The sequence below is a fragment of the Coturnix japonica genome, chromosome 14 (genome assembly GCF_054131305.1).
Source record: "Coturnix japonica strain WE chromosome 14, WE-NBRP24, whole genome shotgun sequence".
Taxonomy (NCBI): Eukaryota; Metazoa; Chordata; class Aves; order Galliformes; family Phasianidae; genus Coturnix; species Coturnix japonica.
Genome location: NC_140676.1, coordinates 9020849 through 9041853, shown reverse-complemented (window position 1 = coordinate 9041853; position 21005 = coordinate 9020849). Strand labels below are relative to the sequence as shown.

The window sequence follows — 21005 nt, the reverse complement described above, 5'->3', positions numbered from 1 at the left end:
TGGATGAATGGACAGTGAGGCAGGTTGAGAACTGGCTGACTGGCAGAGCTTAGAGGGTTGTGATCAGCTGTGCAGAGCCTGGTTGTAGGCCTGTACCCAGCGGTGCTCCCTGGCGGTCAGTCTGGTCTTGTTCAGCGTCTTCATCAATGACCTGGATGGAGGAATGGAGTGCACCCTCAGCAAGTTTGTTGTTGACATGAAGCTGGGAGGAGTGGCTGACACATCAGGAGGCCTTGCTGCCATTCAGTGAGATATGGACAGACTGGAGAGCTGGGTGGAGACAGCAAGGTCAAGTGCAGAGTCTGCACTTGGGGAGAAATAGCCACATGTATCTGTACAGGGTAGGGGCTAATCTGCCCTGTGGTGTCCTGGTGGGCAAGAGGATGGTTGTGAGCCAGCAATACACCCTTGGGGCCAAGAAGGCAATATATAAATGAGGAAAAACGTTACTTTCAGGATGTCAGGGCACTGCCAGCCAGAGAGGATGTGGAGTCTCCTATGGAGATATTCAGAACCCACTAGGAAACTTCCCCGTGTGACCTGCTGTAGGGAACCTGCTTTAGCAGTGGTTTGATCTGTGTGATCTCCAGAGGTCCCTTCCAACCCCTACGATTCTGTGATTGTGTGAATGTTACTCTTAAACCCAGGGCATCTGCTCACCTAATCTGTGACCTTAGGCAATATGTTTTTGCTTTGCTGGCAGCTCTCCAAGAAAAAGGCAGCATCAGCTCAGCTTCCCTTCCTTCCTGAACATCAGGAGGCAGTTGCTTAAAGAGAATGCCTTTTTGCATGGCAGTCTGTGATCTTTTCTTGGATGCCTAGAGTAAGTGTGCTTTGGGGGATGATTTTGATGCATCTTGACAGTACGCTTAAATCAATGAGCTAGCCTGGTAGCTTACTGCTGGCTGTGGGGTTGTCTTAATTCCCTTGTTCCCACTCTCATCATGACCACGTGGTTCTTTCCGCTGCCTTAGCTTTTGCATCTGAATCACTTAATTCTGACGTCAAAGCTACTTGCTATCTGCTTTCCTGGAAATAATGTTATGCAGGCTTGGGGAGCTGGGTGACCTCCAGAGGGCTGCTGTGGGACTTCTGCTGGGAAGAGAAGGCAGGAGCGTGTCTGAGGAGAGGGTGGGAGGGCACAGTGGTGACTTGCTCAGCTTGTTTTCTCTGACGGTGCCCTCACTGTATGATTTTAAGGCTCGCATCTGTTAAAACAAGTATTTCTCATGTATCTTTGTTTTGCTATTGCCAGAACACCGCCTCAATACTCCTGACTTTGTTATTCTAGAATTCTAGCCTGCCTTCGCTCCTTTCCCTCAGTGAGCTGCTGAGGAGCTCAAGGCAGTTCAGTCCAGCTTAGGCAGGGCTCTGTGCTACGTGTCACTCAATGGTGGTGGATTTAACTGGAAATGAGTAGCTGGAAAAAAATGAAAATAAACAGCAAATTTTCCTGAAGTAGCACAGTGGTCTTACAGTATCATCTAGGTCAGTCTTCCCTACACCCTGCAAAAAAAAGAAAAGTTGGTCGCTCTTCAGAGTATACTCAAAAATCGTACATTTAACTGGAGTGTGATTATTTAAGCTTGTGGTTTTAAAAAACATATGTGTTGCAGGTAGCTTGTTTTTATGGGTAACCTGCAATTCTGCATTAACATTGGGTAGAAGAACTGGAAAATCTGTAGCATTTTCCATCTCCTTCAGCAGAGGATAACTGGATCACTGTGCATTTAACAGAAGCCAAGGGAGAAGACTGAGTCTGTAAATTGTACATCCTATGGAATTACCAGCCTTGCTTCTCCCTTCTTTCAGTTAGGGAGCAGCCCTTTGGAATGGATCTGTAGATTAGCTTTGTGGGAAAGCAACAAAATCAGATTAAGTAGCTCAAGCAACTGATTTGTTCATCCCAGAAACAGGATGGAAATCATTAGAAGTATGCCTATAAATGAGGATTATATATCATTTCTGGTAAAAATTAGCTGCTTTTACATTTGCCTAAATAAGCACGCATAACTTTTTTCTTTGTGCTTTTCTGGAATAAACAGAAACTGCCCGCATATTTTTTGCGAAGAACTTTATCTCCTGATAGTTTAGGTCAGTGGGTGTCTATAGAATGCTGCTGTGTTACTTTGCCTGGAGATTAGGTTTGAGTCAGTGTACACTCTTGAGCAAGCACAGGCTTAGCTAGCTCTGTTACGAGAGCTGGTTCTCTGTGCTGACAGGCAGTGAAAGCCTAACCGAGTCTAGCAGCAATGTGTTAATGAGCTGAATGTCAGAATACTGACATTTTCATAGTTCTATATCAGGTAAGCTGTACCATAGCAAATTCTTGTTTTCTCCTAATTTGCTTCCCTCTCATTCTGTTTTCTTCATCCTATTTTCATCTCTAACAGCTCTGCTGTAGAGAGTTGACCCGAATGTTTGCTTCCCCTACTGTAGCTACCAAGAAATGTCTTACTTGTGTGCACAGATGTACAGGCTGGGAGAATGCAGAGGACAGGAGTGAAGACAGTGCCCTGCCACAGCTCCATGATCTTGCCCATGAGTAGTTCCTCTTAGCAAGGAAATAAAAGCACTTCAGAGATTGTATGACTAATTCCTGTCTCAGACCACAAGTCTCATGCTTTAAAACTAGCCTAAGATTAATAATTTCTCTGATCTGAGTTGATGTGTGTTGACTATGTAAAATGAGTTTTTGATAGTGCTCACTGTAAAAGTGAACAAAATTCCAGATCTGTTTCAAACAGCTCTTTGAATTCATGTTTGCCGATGGGCCTTGGTCCTGATGCTGGTAATTCTGGTTGTAATCATAAATTGGTTCTCCTTGTTAATGTGTCTAAAGACAAACAATATGAAACTTCATCATCATCAACAGTGATCTGGTGCTGTCATCTATTCCACATGTGTGCTGGTATGTTTTTCTGCTCTTCTTCTCACCTATGCTACTCAGAGAAGTATTATAGATCTGTAATAATTTAAACATGGGTACAAGCCTTTCTTGTTTGTTTGTTTTTAATTTTAAGACATTCTTAATTTAAAGGTAACGACAGGGTTGGCTGAGGCCAACTATGTCAAACATCCCTTAGTGATAACAAAATTCCTTTGCTCTAAGTGAGTTAATAATAGCCTACTTGAGTCAGCGGGCACCAGAATCCAAGCTGTGATGATAGAGAAGTCCCTTCATATGACATTAAAAATAAGTCAGATATGCCAACAAAACAGACTAATAGGTGGTAGAGCAAGACCAACAACATGTGCCGTTGCAGTTCGCTTTTGTCATTCTCATGTGCTTTAGCATATAACTATATTAATCAGATGTCCTTGTACTTCATGAACAAGAAAGGGAGGGACCTTCTTTAAATCTGAAGCTCTAATAGAACTGAAATGTGTCTTTTCTGCGTCACGTGAGGTTAACTTGCAGCCTGTATGCTGCTTATGAATAATGGCAGCCAGAGCTGAGCTTATGATTTGAAAGAAAATTTGAGGGTAGGAATAATTATTTGAGTGGTGGCAGGAGCCCTTCCTCACCACTGTGTTTCCTGAGCTAATTCGTTTGTCACATTTGTGACTGTACTCCCTGCATGATGGGGAAGGGGCAGCCAGTGGATCCAGGCTCTGCGGATTGTTTTACCTCTGATAATTTGCTCCAAACATCATTCCTTCCAAAAATAAACCAGGAGTTAATGGGATGCCTGTTCATACACCCTGCATGGCCTACATGAAGTGAGCCTTGTATTTGCAAGAAATGGGAAGGATGAACTGAACTAATTCTCTCCTGCAGTAAATCTGGTGAGGCAGAAAATGCAGGGCTCATAGCAGATATGCACAGAATGGCCCATTGTGCCCTACAGGAGGGACCAGGGAGAGGGGCCATCCTTGATACTCATAGAAGCTAAGTGACCTAATTAAAAAAAAGGCTCAGCATCGTTTCTTTAGTGTGTTGGTAAGCGGGCTGACTTAACTTTACCTTCCTGCTGGTGTGTAGGCTTGTAATGTGCAGACAACAAGAAGATAAGAATGGCTGTAGACTGCAGATAGATCAGTGCTGAGAGAGGTGAAAATGATGCAATTTTATCACTGTAGTTGAGGAAGGAAAAGTAGATTGTGTATTTTAAAATGTAAGCTGTTTGGGATTGGCTTATATTTGTGCCTGGACATCCTAAAAAATGAGTTTTGAATGAGGGACTCTGGAAGAAATAAATAGTGAGTGTATGATATGGGCTTGAAAACATTTCTATTCTGTCTTTGTTTTTTATATAGAATCGCTCATTTGAACAAAGAAAAGTGGGTATTAAAGTTAAAAGTGCAGGCTGAAAAGTTGTAGCTGTATTCTTCCTGTGGTTTCCTGTGTGTTCCTCTTCTGTCCTTTTTGTTTCACCTGTCCCATCTGAAATAAATGCTTCAAATCTGGGGGTTGAAGAATTCCTTTCCTTTGAAAACTCAATGGATTAATTCCTGGCTTGTTACTTCTAGATCATGGCTTTGGTGTATGAGCTATTTTGTGTAATGCACTGAGATTTGTTTGATCTCGGAGCTCACAGAAAACCATTTTGGTTCTTCAGAAGAGCTAAATTCTTTTTTGCTTGTTATTTCATTAGTCTGGAGAATTGTGAATGTTGAAATCAATTTACCTTCCCTGATTGACAGCAGCGAAACTGGTTTATCTTCTTCAGTTTTCTTAATAAAATTCCCAATTCTATAGTTCAGAGCTGGGAAACGGAGCACAGAATGCAGTGTCTGCCGTTCCCTCCCCCGCTCTGTTCTCCCACTTAGGGTTTGTTCTGAGCTTCTCCTTGAATGAACTACATTGCAGTTAGGAAACAGCTTCCTTCATAATGGAGGAAGTGGATTGTGTGTGATCATTAGAAAGGTGTTCCTATGTTATGAGATACGTGGGTTTTATTCTGGTTTATCTGGATGAAAAATGAAGGCTTTGGAACATTAAGTTCTGTATATGAACTTGTGGTCTTCAGACATAAGTCTGCAAAAGAAAACCAACTCCGTTTCATTCTTTGCAGTTGTTTGATGGAGAAATTCTCACAGGAGCTGCCCAGGATCTGAATAGTTGGAATCATTTTTGTCAAGTTTGAGAGAGCACTGTAAAAATCGCCTTTGACAAATCCCAAGTATTCTTTGCATCCAAAACTGCAGACAGATTTGGTGAGTTAAGTGGTGGCTGTGTTACGTCAGAGAAGAACTTGGCAAAACAATGGCTGCTCTGTTAGAGACCTGGGCTGCTGTGAAAACTGTTCAGAGCAAATCTCCTGAACTGTTCCATAAAGAACAGGATTGTTGAACATTTGTTTTCAGCACTAAGGGAGCCATTGATACAGAGATGCGTATCTGTGCTTGCTGACTCAGTTGAGATGTGTTTCTGAATGTGCCGTGCAGTAGAATTGATAGAAGATACTCTTTGACTACTCTTTTTTCACTCCCCGCTTCCTCAACAGTTCTTATTTGCAGTAAAAATAGTACTTTTTGGCTGTTGAGGCCAGTGTTTTCAGGTCTGTAGTACTGCTTTCATTGGTGAGACGTTTCAACCCGAAGAACTAGAGCTGCTTGGTTTCCTACAAGTGGAGTTTAAGTCAGGTGAGCTGTTCTGCTCAGAACAGGATCTTCAACATAGCGAAGACACCTGGTGCAATGGGACCTGCCTGTGTCTGGGCTGTGCAGGTTCTGTGACAGGAGGTGCTGTGTTGTGTGTGAGGAAAACACAACTGAAACCACCTCCTGCTGCAGATGAGACTCATTTCAGAATAATAATAAAATAACCCAGATGTGGACCGAAGGTTAAATAGCCTTTCCAGTAAATAAATATCAAACAAGGATTACAAGTCAATGCAGTAATGCAGTATCCTTCATTGTTGAGCATGACATTTCGTGTCCTGTATTCTGTTGGGACAGATGAAAGCACACTTCATAAACATGTTTCGGCATTATAATGCTTAGGCATGTGATTTTTCCAGCATTGCACATAACGACATACATTACTTATAAGGTGTTCAGGTTCACTGATACCTTAATTGATTCAAGAACAAGTTTTGTGGCTGTTTTGTGTGTGTTACGTATTCAGTGGACGACCAGTGCTACTTTTCTTCAGCCATCTTCTAAATACAGTTTGTAATGCTGTCTGACTAAATGCTTTGTTTTCTTCCTCTCTCCTTTAAGAAACAAAAACAACCTAACAAATAGGTAGCCAACAAGCAAACAGTAATTACAGAGGAATGTAATTTTAAATTGCAAGGAAAACAGGTGAGTTATAAGTCTGGAGGCTGCTGGAGCCAAGAGTTTAAAATGAACACGAGGCCTTTTGGTGCCATGTATCTGCTGCCTTTCTCATTTCTCCACCCATCTGCTTATGTACTTAATGTTAGTAAAGAAGTCCTGAGGACTTTCTGCAAGTCTCCAGGTGTTTTCTTGAGGAAATGGGCTGTGCTCTCAGGATTTTTCAATACAGAACTTTTCTTTGTGGTATGTATGTGTAGCTGTTGCCTCTCAGGTAACTCCACCCCATGCACAAAGGCTTGGATCCCTCACTTAACTTGTACTGCATGTTTTCAGTATTGCTCAGTTAGATGGTAGTGAGAACAAGTTTAGCACCATGCCTGCTTGAAGCTGCTGGAAATATTTGCAGTGAAATCCAGCTTACATCTTATTTATGTCACCTCTTGACACAAGAAGTTTTGTGAATTCCCAGCTACTTGATAGGGATTACCTCAGTTTGATCCCATATTCATCTAAGTTTGGGTTTATTTGGTTTTATTCAACGTGACTACAGAGGCAGTAAGGTAAAAGTTGGTCTGGAATTTCTGCCTTTCAGCTGTATCTGCAGGAGCCTGGTGCTCGGCTGTGTGTTAGCTGAACAGAGATCACAGTTCAGTCCCATGATACAGCACATGTTTGACCAGTGGAGTGAGTTTCTTAGATAAGAGTGTGTATGCTTACATAAGAAGTAGTAACTTATTAGTGGACAATTCCTTGAATAGACAAGCCAAAGTATGTTCTTGAGTACAGAAAGTCTTTCTACAAATGTTTTAAAGTTTATTTTGTTGGTTTTTGGAGGCCTAGGCAGTTAGGGCTGCTCTGTGGCAGTGCTAACATGCCATGGTTTCCATTGTATCTGCCTGTTTTCCGGCTTGCTGAAACCATCTGTGATTGTTCTTTACCCAGATGGAAACCTCAGCTTTTTGGGAAACTGGAGGCAGTGGGGAAAGAATATACAGACTACTTATATCTAAATGAAGGACAAATAAGATTGGAAGATCTTTTTCTTTAAAATCTGTTGCCTGTATTAAACTACAGTTGTGGTGTAAGGAAAGATTTGAAAGCTGGAATATGAGATAGCATAGAAGGTGATACCACTTCTAAATTTGAAACTGAGGTCTATGATATCTGTGTTACCAGACTTCCACTGAAGTCATGGTATGAAATATTCTGTTTATTTATTTATTTTTAATCCAGATCAGTTTCCTGATTCAGCTGTTTAATTCAATAAAAACGGCTATCAGAAGAGCTGTTGGATCTGTATGCGACATTTGAGTGTTACGTATTTGGGATAAATTTATACTTAGTTTTGTAACACATATTCTATAACTTAGAATCCTTTAGCAGTATGGACTACCAGAAATCAGTAGAAAGAATAAACTGATTTTTTTTTGCACATGGAGAAGTTTGTGATTATCAGCCATACTAGTATATTTACTACTGCTATATTTGTGTTCCTCAAAAGCCTCGCGAGGTTTTGCTAAGTAATCTTACCAAACACGAAACTACTATGCAGAAAGTAATTCAGACCAAATTCAGATAAACAAAGTGAATTTCAGAATAGCTTGGTGAGGTGTTAAAGTAGTTCTGCCACTGCTTAGCTGTCATCTTCTTGTAGTACATTGGGTAAGGAACTCTTACGAAGCACTTAATGTCATATATATATATATATGTATTTATATATGTGTGTGTGTGTAGATACACACACAAACCTGACCTCTTATTTTAACTTAATCTTAGCTGACAAATTAGTTACAGTCATTACCTCTAAGCAGTGCTTCCTTAAGTGTCCTCACATCATCTTCCTTCTTCGTCTGGCCATCTCAGCAACATCATGTAATAGTTCTCATTTACAGCGAGTGTAATACTATGTGTCACTTCTCCCTGTGTTTTTTAACATGATCCTCACCCAGCTATGGGACACGTCTCTTGCTTTCTGTTCTTTTTGTTTCTTTCCTTCCCTTGCCCTGCTCCTTGATTGGTAACAAGACTGAAATCAGCAGGTTCTTTATAAAATCTCTTGTGATAAGTATTCATTTGAGCATGGGAATGCTACTGAAGAAGGACTGTTTGTTTTAATAACACTATAGATCCCCCTTTATGTCAGTAGTACAGGTGTACCCATGTGCTGCTGAGAATCCTTTCAATGCCGAAGAATAAATAGAAATCCTTGTAGAATGATTCTTTATAGAAAAAAAAGACCAAATCTAACTGGCATTTTACTTTAAATTTTCACGTCCACTTATTATGAGAACCACTGTTGTGTCATGAATGTGTTCCTTGTCCCCAGCTTTGATGACTTCTTATTAACAATAAACAATATTGCTTTGGAGTGGTTGACGCAATTACACGTGGTTTCTGTACTTATGATTTCAATAGCTAGCATGTTATGTCTGTGAAAGCTTGCTTCAAGGTATGGTTTTAGCCAGCTGACTAAAACATTTCCATATTCTCTTTGCTACTGTGTGCAAGTCCTCTGTCTTCCACGATTGTTTCCCAGGGATGTAGCTCTACCCTTCCCCTGCCCTTCTCCTTTCTCTGCTGGGAAGCACTGGTACCATTGCAGCTTCCAGTCCTCTTGCAAGGAACTGGTGCCCGTCTTGGTGTGAGGCCAGAAATTGGGGCAGCAGTTTGTTGCTGCCTTGACAAATCCATAGTCTAACTTTGTTAAACAAAAAATATTGGAGGTTGGTCACGATGAGCGATGTGGGAAAGCTCTGCTGAGTTTGGGAGAGGTTTCGAAACAGGGCAGGCAGTTGAGGAGTAATTTTCCATGGGCCGAACTAGCTGGTACAGTCCTACTTCAAAAATTTGTCTGCATTATCTTAAATTGATTTTGTAATTGCAGTGGGTTGAAAAATATATCTTTACAGAGACTGTTAGCAAAAAATGAAAAAGAAATCTTGATTTCTTCATAGCTCCCACAGAACTCTAACAGGTACCTGTGAATAGCGCATACCTCCCCTGGATAGAATAAAGCAAATATTGAAGTTTCTCAAAGTTTTCTGAAAGTAAAATGTAAATGTAAAACAGAGCAAGCTGTTGACAATGAAGAAATCTTAATGTAATCCGAATAAGGGTTTAAGGTAATATTGCATAAGGTGCAAACTGCCATCCCGAAGCTTTATCTTGTTTTGAATGGCTAAAAATCCATCTGAGTTCCTTTCTCAATGTGCTGCTGAAGCCTGACGCAGACAGCATATAATCTGGAGATTATGGCGGAACACAGTTGTAACATACACAGTGTAATGTGCTTTCTTAAACAAGCTGAATTGCAACTGTGACCAGCTATTAGGACAGGTAAGCCTTTGAGGAAGAAAATATTCTTAATTCTACGTTTTGGAACACATTTCAACTTTAAGATTAAAACTCCACTTAGAGATGTTAGTTCTCTATTGAAATGAAAAACTTCTTGATGAAGATAAAGGTTATGATCTGATTACGACGATCAGGAAAGTCAATTAGAAAAATTCCTCACCTGCAATTTCAACATGAAAAAAATAACCCAATTAAAAGAGGCAAATAAACAAAACTACTGTTATCGCAATTATCCTTTTATTTTTTTAATGAGGTTTATTTTTTTATTTTTATTTATTTATTTTCCTTGGCAACCTGGGTGAACTAGGTATATTTTGAACAACTGTTTGTGGTGTTTTACATCTTTATTTGTGGACTGCAAATCTCTGCTATTAAAATATAAATAACAATTTCAAAGCTAACATTTAGAAAGGTTTGTGTATAGAATGAGTTAGTGTTACTTTGTGATTCTGCTCATCTCAAGGCACTGTGAGATGCTATTAGAACTGTTACAGGGTCATACATCTTTATTAGATGTTACATGGCTTCCTCTTAAAATTAAAGGAGTTCTAATTCTTGTTTCTTCAAAAAGCACTTTTTCAGTATAAGGTTTAATTCTGTGTTACTTTTTTTTTTTTGTTTTTCAGTCACAGAAATCCTGGATAGAAAATACTTTCACCAAGAGGGAGTGTGTGTATATTATACCAAGTTCAAAAGACCCCCACAGGTAGGAAGAATGCATGATGTTATTAGTTACTCAGTTTCTACTAAGTACTGTTTTCTTACTTCACCGCTTTTGTCTGGGCCTTGTCACTCTGTGCGCCTATTATTTTTTTCTTGAATATATTTTGCTTTGCAAAAAATCTCTAATCAGTGTTCCCCTGTTCTCTGTGCTGCTTCTTACCAGTCCTTCTAGTTGTGTCTGTAGTGTCTACGGTGTGGGCTGATGGGTTGGTTTGTTGGTTTGGATTTTTTTTTGTTGTTGTTCCTTTTTTGGTGGCATAGTTCTGAAAAGTGAGAAAGTCTCAGAGAAATGCTGTATTTTGAGAACAACAGTGTGATGTATGGTAAAATGTAAAAGCAGACCTGACAGCGAAATAAGAAGGGATGAAGAATTTGTAGAAAGAATAAAGAAAAATGAAGATTATAATAAGGGTGAAGGTGGGAGTAGTTCCTTCCAAAACAGACTTTGGAGATAGCTCCAATTTCTGAGAATATAAATGAAAGAAAAATAGTTCAGGTATCAAAAGATTCCATATCATGTCTAGTTGGTTTTCATCCTTTAAGATCTGTAAGGAAAAAATGAATTTGAAAAATGGGGAAATATATTTCCAAAGGGGAAGCTGAGATTACTGAAGGACGTCTTGCGTGTCTCTGGTTCTGTTTTGCTGTATACTAATTCAGAGATAAGAAATTAAGCAACAGAAACGTAACATTTACTTTCACCAGTTGTTATAGTGATGATTTCTTTACTCCTACAATACGTGAATTTGATGAGCATAATCACAACATCTACGTTGCAGATGAAAGTCAAGTAGAATCTAAATTGGTATTTTAAGTAGTCTTGTCTATTCAAAATATGAACTATTGCCCTTAATTTCACATTGGCATTTTCTTTTTAACAGTTGAGAAACGATAGAAAACCTCTATGTCAGTCTTCTCCATGGATAAAAATTATAAATCAGCTTTGTTCTTTTGGGAGCAAGGTATTATTTTATGCATAAGAATTTGTTTTTAGGAAGAAAATTAACAAAGTAAAAGCTTCAGAATTTTGAAGTTAAAGTAAATAATTTGCTGTGTTCCTTGAAACCATGTGATGTGTGAGAAGCACTTAGAATTTATAACTGTGATTGTAGCACATGGAAAATTTACAAATGCAAACAAAGTAATTAGGAAGCTGTTAAAATTCCCAGAGCATTTCCCAAAGAACAAAGTGATCTCCTACACTTGCCCTTTTAGGTTAACTCATTTACAGTGTATAGGGACTTTACAACTTATCATGATGTCCTTCAGACTCAACTGTTGTTTTGCTGCTGCTCCTGAGTTGGGTGTAAAAGAATGAGATGCAGGTGGGAGAATTCTGTAGCTATCCCTGAGCCGTATGTTTTAGCAGAGATATTTATACTTTCAGAACTGCTAGAGAAGGTCTGAAGCTAAAGGTACAGTATGAAAGTGTAGATGATGTGTAGCTGAGTGTAACTTCTAAAGAGCACAAAATTAAAACAAAATGGTTCTCCTGTAAGTGTGAACATTATTTAAGGTTCTTATATAAAATATGTAGCTGTATGCTTTTGCATACCAGCTCTTAACCATGGTTATGGTTAAATAAAAATTGTAAAAGTGATAGAATTTTATATCAGCTACGCTACTGTTAAAATTTAATAAAATGATCCTCAGGAAAACAAAAGTAATGTTTAAGATGAGAGAGGGTAAAAAAGATTTGTTTTTGTTTAATAAACTTATTGTGTAAAGACACTTCTGAGATTTGTCCAAACACGTCTTTTTCTGCAGATGCAGCAGGAAAACGATGGAATAGCCTTCCCACATAGGCAGCTCAGCTTGAATGTGTGTTGGTAGTGCAGAGGCAATGATGTGTTGTTAGAATTTGTCAAAGTAAATGCCAGTAACTTCTTGGCACCTGGCAAACTGTTTCCATTTGAGTGTTTCATAATCCAGGTTGAAATGTTCTTGGGCTTCAGATACCAATGGTCCAAAAACTACAAGACAATTTGAAAGCTCAGAACTGAAGGTTTCACGTTTATGCATTTTTTGCTCAAAAAGTCAACAACAGTCACATAAATTAGAGAAGTTACCATGTTTAAAGTGGGCAAACTTCTGCAGCTTGTTTTCCTCTTATTGTAGTGCAGTAATCTTTTTGTAAGCAGGTGAAGTAGTACGAGTGGCATTTGATCTATCTTTGTTTGTTTGTTTCTCCACCCATTCCCACTCATCCCTTAAAATTTAAGCTGATGTTTACTCATGTATTTAAATACTTCTTATAGATGCCTTCCAGGATGTCAGATTTGTCAGCAACTTGTCAGGTAAGCATCCTTTTAATGAAGGTATTTATGAATAGTTTTTTTCCCCATTAAATAATCACTTTTATAATAGCAGTTATAAAAGTCTTGATCTGCAATCACAAGGCACTGTAAGGTTAGATATAAAATAAATGTAACTAATGGATGAAGAACTGTCTGTATAACGTAGATAATCTATTTATGTAACTTTATTAAAGTACTTAGGTTGAAGAATCAATTTCAGTTCTAAGTGTCCTGGCTACTTATAGTTACTTCTGTTTTCCTACTTTCTGTTGCAGTGATCTTCAACATTTTGTATAGCAATTGTGTATATTGTCATTAATTATTATCTCAAATATATACGGTAACAAGGCTTGCTCTAGAAGAGAGACATTATATTTAGCATCTTTCTAAATCTAACTAATCTCTGTTATGGATAAAAGATTTATTCTCTCATCTTGTATTGGCATATTTATTAAAGTATTCTAAACGATAGATATGGTTGGGTGCAGGTGCTGTTGTGGCCGCTTGGTCAGACAACATGCTTGTTTTACTGCAAGTCTCGCTATGAAATACTCCGATGTGAAGCTAGGTGAGAACTGTAATCAGGAAACAGAAGAGTGGTCAGTGGAAAAACATACAGAACAAACATCTACTGATGCTTATGGTGTCATCAACTTTCAAGGTGGCTCTCATTCTTACAGGGCTAAGGTATGTATGGCAATTAGTTCTAAACTAGGACTTCTTACTTTAAATAACTTGATACAGATGGTGGATGCTTCGTTTAATTTTTGACAGTGGAGGCTGAAGGATGAAAATGAAGTTTATTGAGGCAAAACAATGACCTTTGTTATCATAGCATTTCTATTGTGGTTTGAAGTCTTTCTAATTTCCTTTATTTAATTTAATAACAAAAATCACTCAAATCTATCAGAATTACTTGAATTCATGTATGAGTTTGCCTTCATGTTGCCAATGGTGACAATTCCTAATCATTTCATCAAAATCTTACATTAATAATTCAGTGTCATTGTTTCAGACATCATTAAAATACAGCTTACTCATCAGTGCTGCTGCATACACATTGCTGTTAAATGTTTATGGAGTCTGCTAAATAATATCTATCTGAGCCCTCCTGAAAAATCATTTATGATTATGAACAGGTGAAATATGTGATTTTTCTAGTAGACTTGGTCAAAATTATTGCAGCAAAATCAAACCTATCAGAACAGCCACGTTTCTTGGGTGAAGGGTTATTTAAAAACAGGGATGCTTGTAATTCAAAATTCTGGTAAATGGCTCTTAATTCACAGGTGCGTGTTTAACAGAAAGGCTGGAAAACTGGAAATTCTGGCATATGTTCTTTTTGTGAAAGGTTTCTAGTTGTGATGGAAATTAGTTAATGCTCATGCAATTCTATCCTTGCTAGTGATACAGTGTAGCTCCAGCAGTCCAACTGAAGCCTTTGTTGAGGAAGCTGTGTTCTTTATGAAGCCAGCAGAGCTCCCACGGGCAGTCTGGTGCTCTAAATCTGATCATGGCTGGAGAGAAAGGGCTCTTTGCAGAATTATTTTGTGTTGGTAATAGCTGCATATTTGTTTCTTCATACATATAGTATACCTTAAAATTGGTACAAATCCTTTTCTGGGAGCACAGAAATAGCAAGTTGCCTGTGGTTATTTCTGCTGGCTGCTAATGAGGTTGCTAAAATGAAGTTGTTGGGATAGCAGTCTTTTTAGTTAGAACATTTATCCAGATTGGGCTTAATTTGTGTGCTATCCCCCTCCTCTCTTATACAGTATAAATCAAAGATGCAGAAGTATTTTTAACTGACTATTAATCTACCTAATCTTAAGCTGATAAGCACAGCAAGTTACAAAGCTTCTGTTAGTGAAATTTCCTATTAAAGAATGTAGATTTCCTTCCCATCAGGAACAGGGATGGAAAAGCTAGCAAATATCTTTCTGCAAGACTTTTCACAAGAAAATTCAAGCCTCTCCCTATTAGGTAGCAGAACTATTAATATTTCGGAATTTCTTCAAATCTAGAGATGATCCAGTACTTCCTTTTTTTTTTTCTAGAAGGCTGTGCCAATGAGATGGAATAATGTAATCTTTCTGTAGTTATTACCTTTCTAGAATTTGCCTTCAAAACTATCCATTGTCTTGTCCTTAATTTTGAAAGGCATAAAGTAAGAGTGCTCATTCATTGCATCTACCGTGGTTTGGGAAAATAAATTATATTTTCCATATTGTTGAATAGGGAAGTATGTCCTGAAATACATCCTGGTTCTTTTCGTTACTAATTAATTCTCTGATTGTTTCCTTTAAGAACGTTTCAAATCTCTTCTTGTGTCTGCAGTATGTGCGATTATCATATGACACTAAACCTGAAGCTATTCTGCAACTTATGCTTAAAGAATGGCAGATGGAGTTGCCAAAGCTTGTTATCTCTGTACATGGGGGCATGCAGAAATTTGAACTTCACCCACGCATCAAACAGTTGCTTGGCAAGGGTCTTATTAAAGCTGCAGTAACAACAGGAGCCTGGATTATAACTGGAGGAGTGAACACAGGTAAAGTACCAATGAATGTGAGCAGCTAAGAAGATTATAGTTTATAAAAGCCAAAAGTCTAAATGAATGAATAGCTGTGTCTTGAAGTAAATGTGGAATTTGGTCAAGAAAAACTAAAATAATACATTTTGAATGTGTGTAGCAGGAAAAGCAACATGAAGGGTGGTGGGGGTTGGTTGGGTTGGTTGGTTAGTTTTAGTTTTAGAAACTGCAAGAAAAACTTGATGCAATTTCAACAAGTAGGTTAAGGTGCTGGAGACTCCATATTTCTACTAGTACACAGTACTTTGTCCTATACTTATAGGTGTACTGTGGGTGCTTTTTCTTTTCTGTTGCATAAAATAGATTCCCGGATCCTTACAGGCCCAATTAGCGAATGAAATAGTTGTATTTCTTAACAAGTTGTGGTATTTGATACATTGAAATCTTTTTTGTGTACAAACACAAACAGGTGTTGCAAAACATGTTGGTGATGCTCTAAGAGAACATGCTTCCAGATCATCTCGAAAGATTTGCACTATTGGGATTGCTCCATGGGGAGTGATTGAAAACAGAAATGACCTTGTTGGAAGAGATGTAAGGATAAATTAAATTACCTAATTTTACCTGCTTTATTTTTTTTTGACAAATCTGCTCAAGAAGTTTTTTTCATTGCTTTGTATCTTTGAGGTGTTTGCTTTACTATTAAAGTGCATTGACGTATGTGACTTATTGCAAATTCATTAGTGTAAACGTGTTGCAAAGTGCTAATGTGCTAGAGGAGGAGCTTGTTCTTAAGCACTGGATCTTATTTCCCCCCCCCTACTGATATTACTGGATAAAATAGCAAAAATGCTGAGGTATCACAGAGAGCTCACGTTTACAGAAGGGGATAAATTTTGATATCTTTAAAGCTAATGTTTGTGAGAGCAATTTTTCCCAAACACATCTTTTCCATGTGCTCTTTCAGAACAGAATTCTTTTGTGATAGATGCACGCTTTCTTGCATGAAACGAAGCTGCTGCAGCTCTTGGTGAATCCTGACCTGTGGCAAGCTTACATGTGTCATTTCTTGCTGTGTCTAGAAATATTGTTGAGTTTTACTGAGGCAAACGTGAATCTCTACAAGTAAAATGTATCGTGTGCTTGTGTTTAGGTGGTTGCTCCATATCAAACCTTGTTAAACCCGTTAAGTAAACTAAATGTGTTAAATAATCTCCATTCCCATTTCATTCTGGTGGATGATGGAACAGTTGGGAAATACGGAGCAGAAGTTAAATTGCGGAGAGAACTGGAAAAAACTATAAATTTGCAGCGGATCCATGCAAGTAAGTAATTCTGGTCTGAGTGTTGTTGTGCTTTAATGAATAAGGTGCTTTCTTCAAGCATTTGAGTAAAAAAAAATAACACAAAAATCAGTCTGTTTTGTATGTTTCAATTCTGAATGATTGTTCTGCAAATTTCAACTGCTGCTTTGGTCAGAGCTGAAAAAGCAGTCAGTGCAGGTGATGAGCAGTAGTTGTCCTGTAGCTGGTCAGTGTGTTTAAATCTGTTTCCTTTTGTTTCAAAGCGTGGGAATGATACTTAGAAAGTAATTACTTTACTCATACTTATGGATGTGTGAAGCAGTGCAGACATAATATCAGACATTGTTACTGCTTTTATGTAAATAAAAGTGACAACTTGTTAACATCTGTGTGAATATATAACAATCTCTGTTAGTGTCTCTCCTTTAACTCTGGCACTGAAACTTCTTTTGCTGGACCTGGTAAAAATGCTTTCAAGTCTTATGCTTAATTTTTTGTTGATGCCGACAATGGTGAAAAAATGTGACTTAAATATTAAAAGACTTTTTTCTTTTTTTTTAAATGTACAACTTTATAGGAATTGGCCAAGGTGTACCTGTGGTAGCACTCGTGTTCGAAGGGGGCCCCAATGTCATACTTACAGTTTTAGACTTCCTTCATGAAAGTCCTCCTGTGCCGGTGGTGGTATGTGAAGGAACAGGCAGAGCTGCAGACATATTGGCATATGTTCACAAGCAAACGGAGGAGGGAGGGTAAGCTCTAGTACTGCTAGCCAAACTGGCAGTTATGTGTAAATGGGTTTCAAGAGCATTCCTTAATGAATTGGTGTAGGAGCTTTATCCATGGAAAGGCAAAAGCTGTAAGTGTAGAATGTAACCTTGCATGTGACGTAGCTTTCCAGACTTGTTGCAGTAACAGCTTTGGCTGAAGATCAAGACTTCTTTACTAGTTCTAGGTTCCTCCTATATGCCCTGTACCAGTTGTACTACGTACTTGAGTGTACCTGCAATTAGCAATACTTATTAAAGGTTAGGAAAAGCATATGCACCTACGTCCTAAACAAGAGGAAAATGTCTCGTGTAACTGAGGTGTGGCAATTTTGTTAGACTGCTGTGACTAGAAAGTCCCGCTCTCTGTTTTAATGATCTGTCTGCTTCAACTGGATTTTAATTAAGGCACAGTAGCTCAAGTGAGAAAAATAAGACAATTATTAAGTGTACACAATAGACTTGTTAAACAAAAGTCAGAGCTGCCCAGGCCTTCCAGAGTTATGAGAATAACACAGAATAATGTTAACCAAACTGCTTGAAAGTATCTCTTGTCTACACTGAGTGGAAATATTTTAATCCAGTTAGCTGTTGTTTAGTAGTAACATTTCAGAAAAGAAATTTGTTTCTGTACTGTTTCTTCTGAGTAATCTTAAAATGGAGCTCTTAAAATGGAGTCTTCTGTTTAGTGTAGAAAACACTTATCTGTTTAAGTTCAACAAGTAAAAGGAATACACTTGTGTTCCACAATACCTAGTGGTTTCTAGTTGGTTGTCAGACTTGCATTAATCCTTAAATGTAATTGGGTCTTAGTTGCAGGGACTGCCTCAGAACCAAGAATGTAGGGCTGAAATGTAGCACTAAACCAAAGAGTTTTATCCATAATGAGTAAAGTCAAAAGCAGATCTTATTCAGAGGGATGAGTGCACAGTATTTTGTGTCAAAATATTTTAGATAACTGTGTCTCAGATTTGGCTATGGGAAGGAAAGGGAGAGAGTGCAGTTACTTTTAGGAAACAAATTACAGTCATAGAATAGGCAACCTATGCTTCTAAAGGTTAGCCAGGGTTTAGACACAGGAACAATAATAAGCTTATAGATTACACAACTTTGAATGGACATCTTGAAATGAATTAATATGTTGTCATTCCTACTGTTCATGTGTAACAACATGTTTTCATGTTCAATCTCAGGAATGTTCCTGAGGGTGCAGAGCCTGAAATCATTTCAACTATCAAAAAGACGTTTAACTTTGGTCAAAGTGAAGCAGTTCATCTGTTTCAGACACTGCTGGAGTGCATGAAAAAAAAAGAACTTGTAAGTAGAGCTTGGTGTAGAAAAATGTTATGCAAAATGTATGGCATTTGTGGATATAATATTAAGTTCTATCTGAGTGTTGTGTATGATCAAGTGTTATTTAAAATCATTTCTGGTGGATCTCACCAATTATAGAAGTTAGATTACCCACAAAAAATGACTATCTCATGATCAAGGGAGATTTAAATCTTTTAATTATTTCTGGTAATTCAAGTTTATTGTTTCCAAGCCTTTTTGTTTTCTGCATACTGGATTCTGTTTTGTTCATGGAATGTATGTATTTTGTATGTGGGATATGGGATGCTTTATCTTGATTTTTTGAGAGCCTGTGGTATTTTTTCTCTTTTAATTATTACAATACTAAAAAAGGACTCCTATCTCTTTATCATTAGGGCAAGAGCACCTCATAGAACTACATATATATAAATTCAGATATGATATCCAAATGAGACATCAATAACATGATGTACTAGGGGTTAAAATTGGCATAATCATCTAAACGTGTCTGTTGACAGGTTAATCTCATAGAGTGAACTGAAGGAGTAAATAGAACACTAGGTGATCATGGAGTGTTTATAGCCAGTGGAGTACTGTAATTGTACTGGGAAAAGAAGTTCAGATTGGTTGAAAAGTGCAAGGGATTTCTGCTTTGTTTTTTCTTGGCTGATTATCTTGTGTTGTCCTGTACTACAGAATGCAAAGTAAAGGTGAAATTAAATGGGGTGTGGACTTCAATGCAATTTAAGATAAGTCATAAAAATTTGGAGCTAATCACTTTTGTCTGAAAATAATTTTTTAAATTTTTAATCCATTTTACTGTTTTTAACAGATTACTGTCTTTCATATCGGGTCAGATGAACATCAGGACATAGATGTTGCAATACTTACAGCATTGTTAAAAGGTGAGACTCATAGGTTTCTTGGAATCTCTTGGAGACTCTTGGAATCGCCAGCTGTTGTTTCTCAGTGGTTGCATGATTATAAAATTCTGAAGTAATCTTTACTTTTGGAGAAAATAATTATCCACTGTTTTCTCATTTTTCAGTACCATAAACTTTTCATAGCTGATGAAATAAACTGTGTAACATTTGGATGTACAACTTATTTTACAGGACGAATGAATGTTTATTACATTTTAATTAATCTTTTTTCATTGTTTTTGCTTCTTAAGGCACAAATGCATCTGCATTTGACCAACTTGTTCTGACACTCGCGTGGGATAGAGTTGACATTGCCAAAAATCATGTTTTTGTTTATGGGCAACAATGGCTGGTATGTAAATGGCCTGGATTAAGCGGAATGGTATTTTGTAAGGGAGAAACTTGACTTGCTGTAAAGAAAGAATCTTTTGACTTCTGTAGAGAAATGCTGTAGAATATGGGCAGAGTTATTTTTAGGACAGTATTTTTTTCATATTTCATAGTCTTATAGCTGTATTGTCTTGTAGCTATTATTGTAGTTGAAAAAAGCCCAAAAATTTTAGAAATGTGTTAAGTATTCTGGGCTAGAGAAGAAATGGTGCTGCCAAAGTTGGAAGCTGAATTGAAGTTAGTGATATGCAATGATAGTTCTGACCATTTGTCCTTCAAAGCAAACAGTGTTGTAAATATTTGATGTCTTCATGTGTTTCATCCAATATCAACATGTGAGAAAAGCTTAACTACATTAAATCAACTATCTTCTTAGGTCAGTGTACTACTATTGAGTGTGTCAGTAAGAGATACCTATGGAAGAGTACACGATCAGAGAAAACAGTCAAATCCTCATAATATTCTCTTGTTTTTTAATTGTGTGAAGCTCAGGGGATTTTATGAACTGTATGTGGCCTTTGGCTTTTTAGACATACAGCGTTTCCCTGTTCCAACTCTGGAGAAGAATGAGGTTAATTTGTAATCTAAATATACTTCTGTGGTATTTCTGTGGTTCTGTGCTTGTAGGTTGGCTCTTTGGAACAGGCTATGTTAGATGCCCTTGTGATGGATAGAGTTGCATTTGTGAAACTTCTGATTGAAAATGGAGTAAGCATGCATAAGTTTCTTACAATTCCCAGGCTGGAAGAACTTTACAACACAGTAAGTGAAATTTTGGTCATTCTTTTTGTATTTTTATTTATTTTAGCTAACATTCAAAAATATTGGGTGTTTACTGTTGTCACTGCACTCTAATTTCTTTTTTTTCCTCTTCTTTTTTCCTTTTTTATAAAGAAACAAGGCCCAACCAACCCAACACTCTTCCATCTTGTTCGGGATGTCAAACAGGTATGCTGTAATTGTAAAAAACTGTCAAACTAGAACCGAATTTATTATTATTATTTCTTATGTTTGACTGTTTATTTAATCTTGGCTTTACTAATTAGGTTTTGCTGAAGCAATAAACTATGTATACAATCATTCCTTTGTTTCCAGTATTTGTAGTTGTGTGGAGTAGGTGGTGCCTTGCTGCCACACAGATGTGTGTTATTTAAGTATTGTCTTTTTCATCT

At 37.7% G+C, this 21005-nt stretch overlaps 1 protein-coding gene across 5 annotated transcripts in view; it reads left to right on the top strand.

Moving 5' to 3' along the window:
* TRPM7 (transient receptor potential cation channel subfamily M member 7) overlaps positions 1–21005 on the top strand; it is a 52746-nt gene that overhangs the window by 9520 nt on the left and 22221 nt on the right. For all 5 annotated transcript variants that reach the window (XM_015872857.2, XM_085515443.1, XM_015872855.3 and 2 more), the window contains 12 exons: positions 10209–10288; positions 12564–12602; positions 13091–13289; positions 14940–15153; positions 15605–15729; positions 16289–16460; positions 17017–17191; positions 18400–18523; positions 19353–19425; positions 19695–19795; positions 20461–20595; positions 20728–20781. In XM_015872857.2, coding sequence (XP_015728343.2) covers positions 10209–10288; positions 12564–12602; positions 13091–13289; positions 14940–15153; positions 15605–15729; positions 16289–16460; positions 17017–17191; positions 18400–18523; positions 19353–19425; positions 19695–19795; positions 20461–20595; positions 20728–20781 — 1491 coding nt within the window. The remainder of the gene's footprint in view (positions 1–10208; positions 10289–12563; positions 12603–13090; positions 13290–14939; positions 15154–15604; positions 15730–16288; positions 16461–17016; positions 17192–18399; positions 18524–19352; positions 19426–19694; positions 19796–20460; positions 20596–20727; positions 20782–21005) is intronic.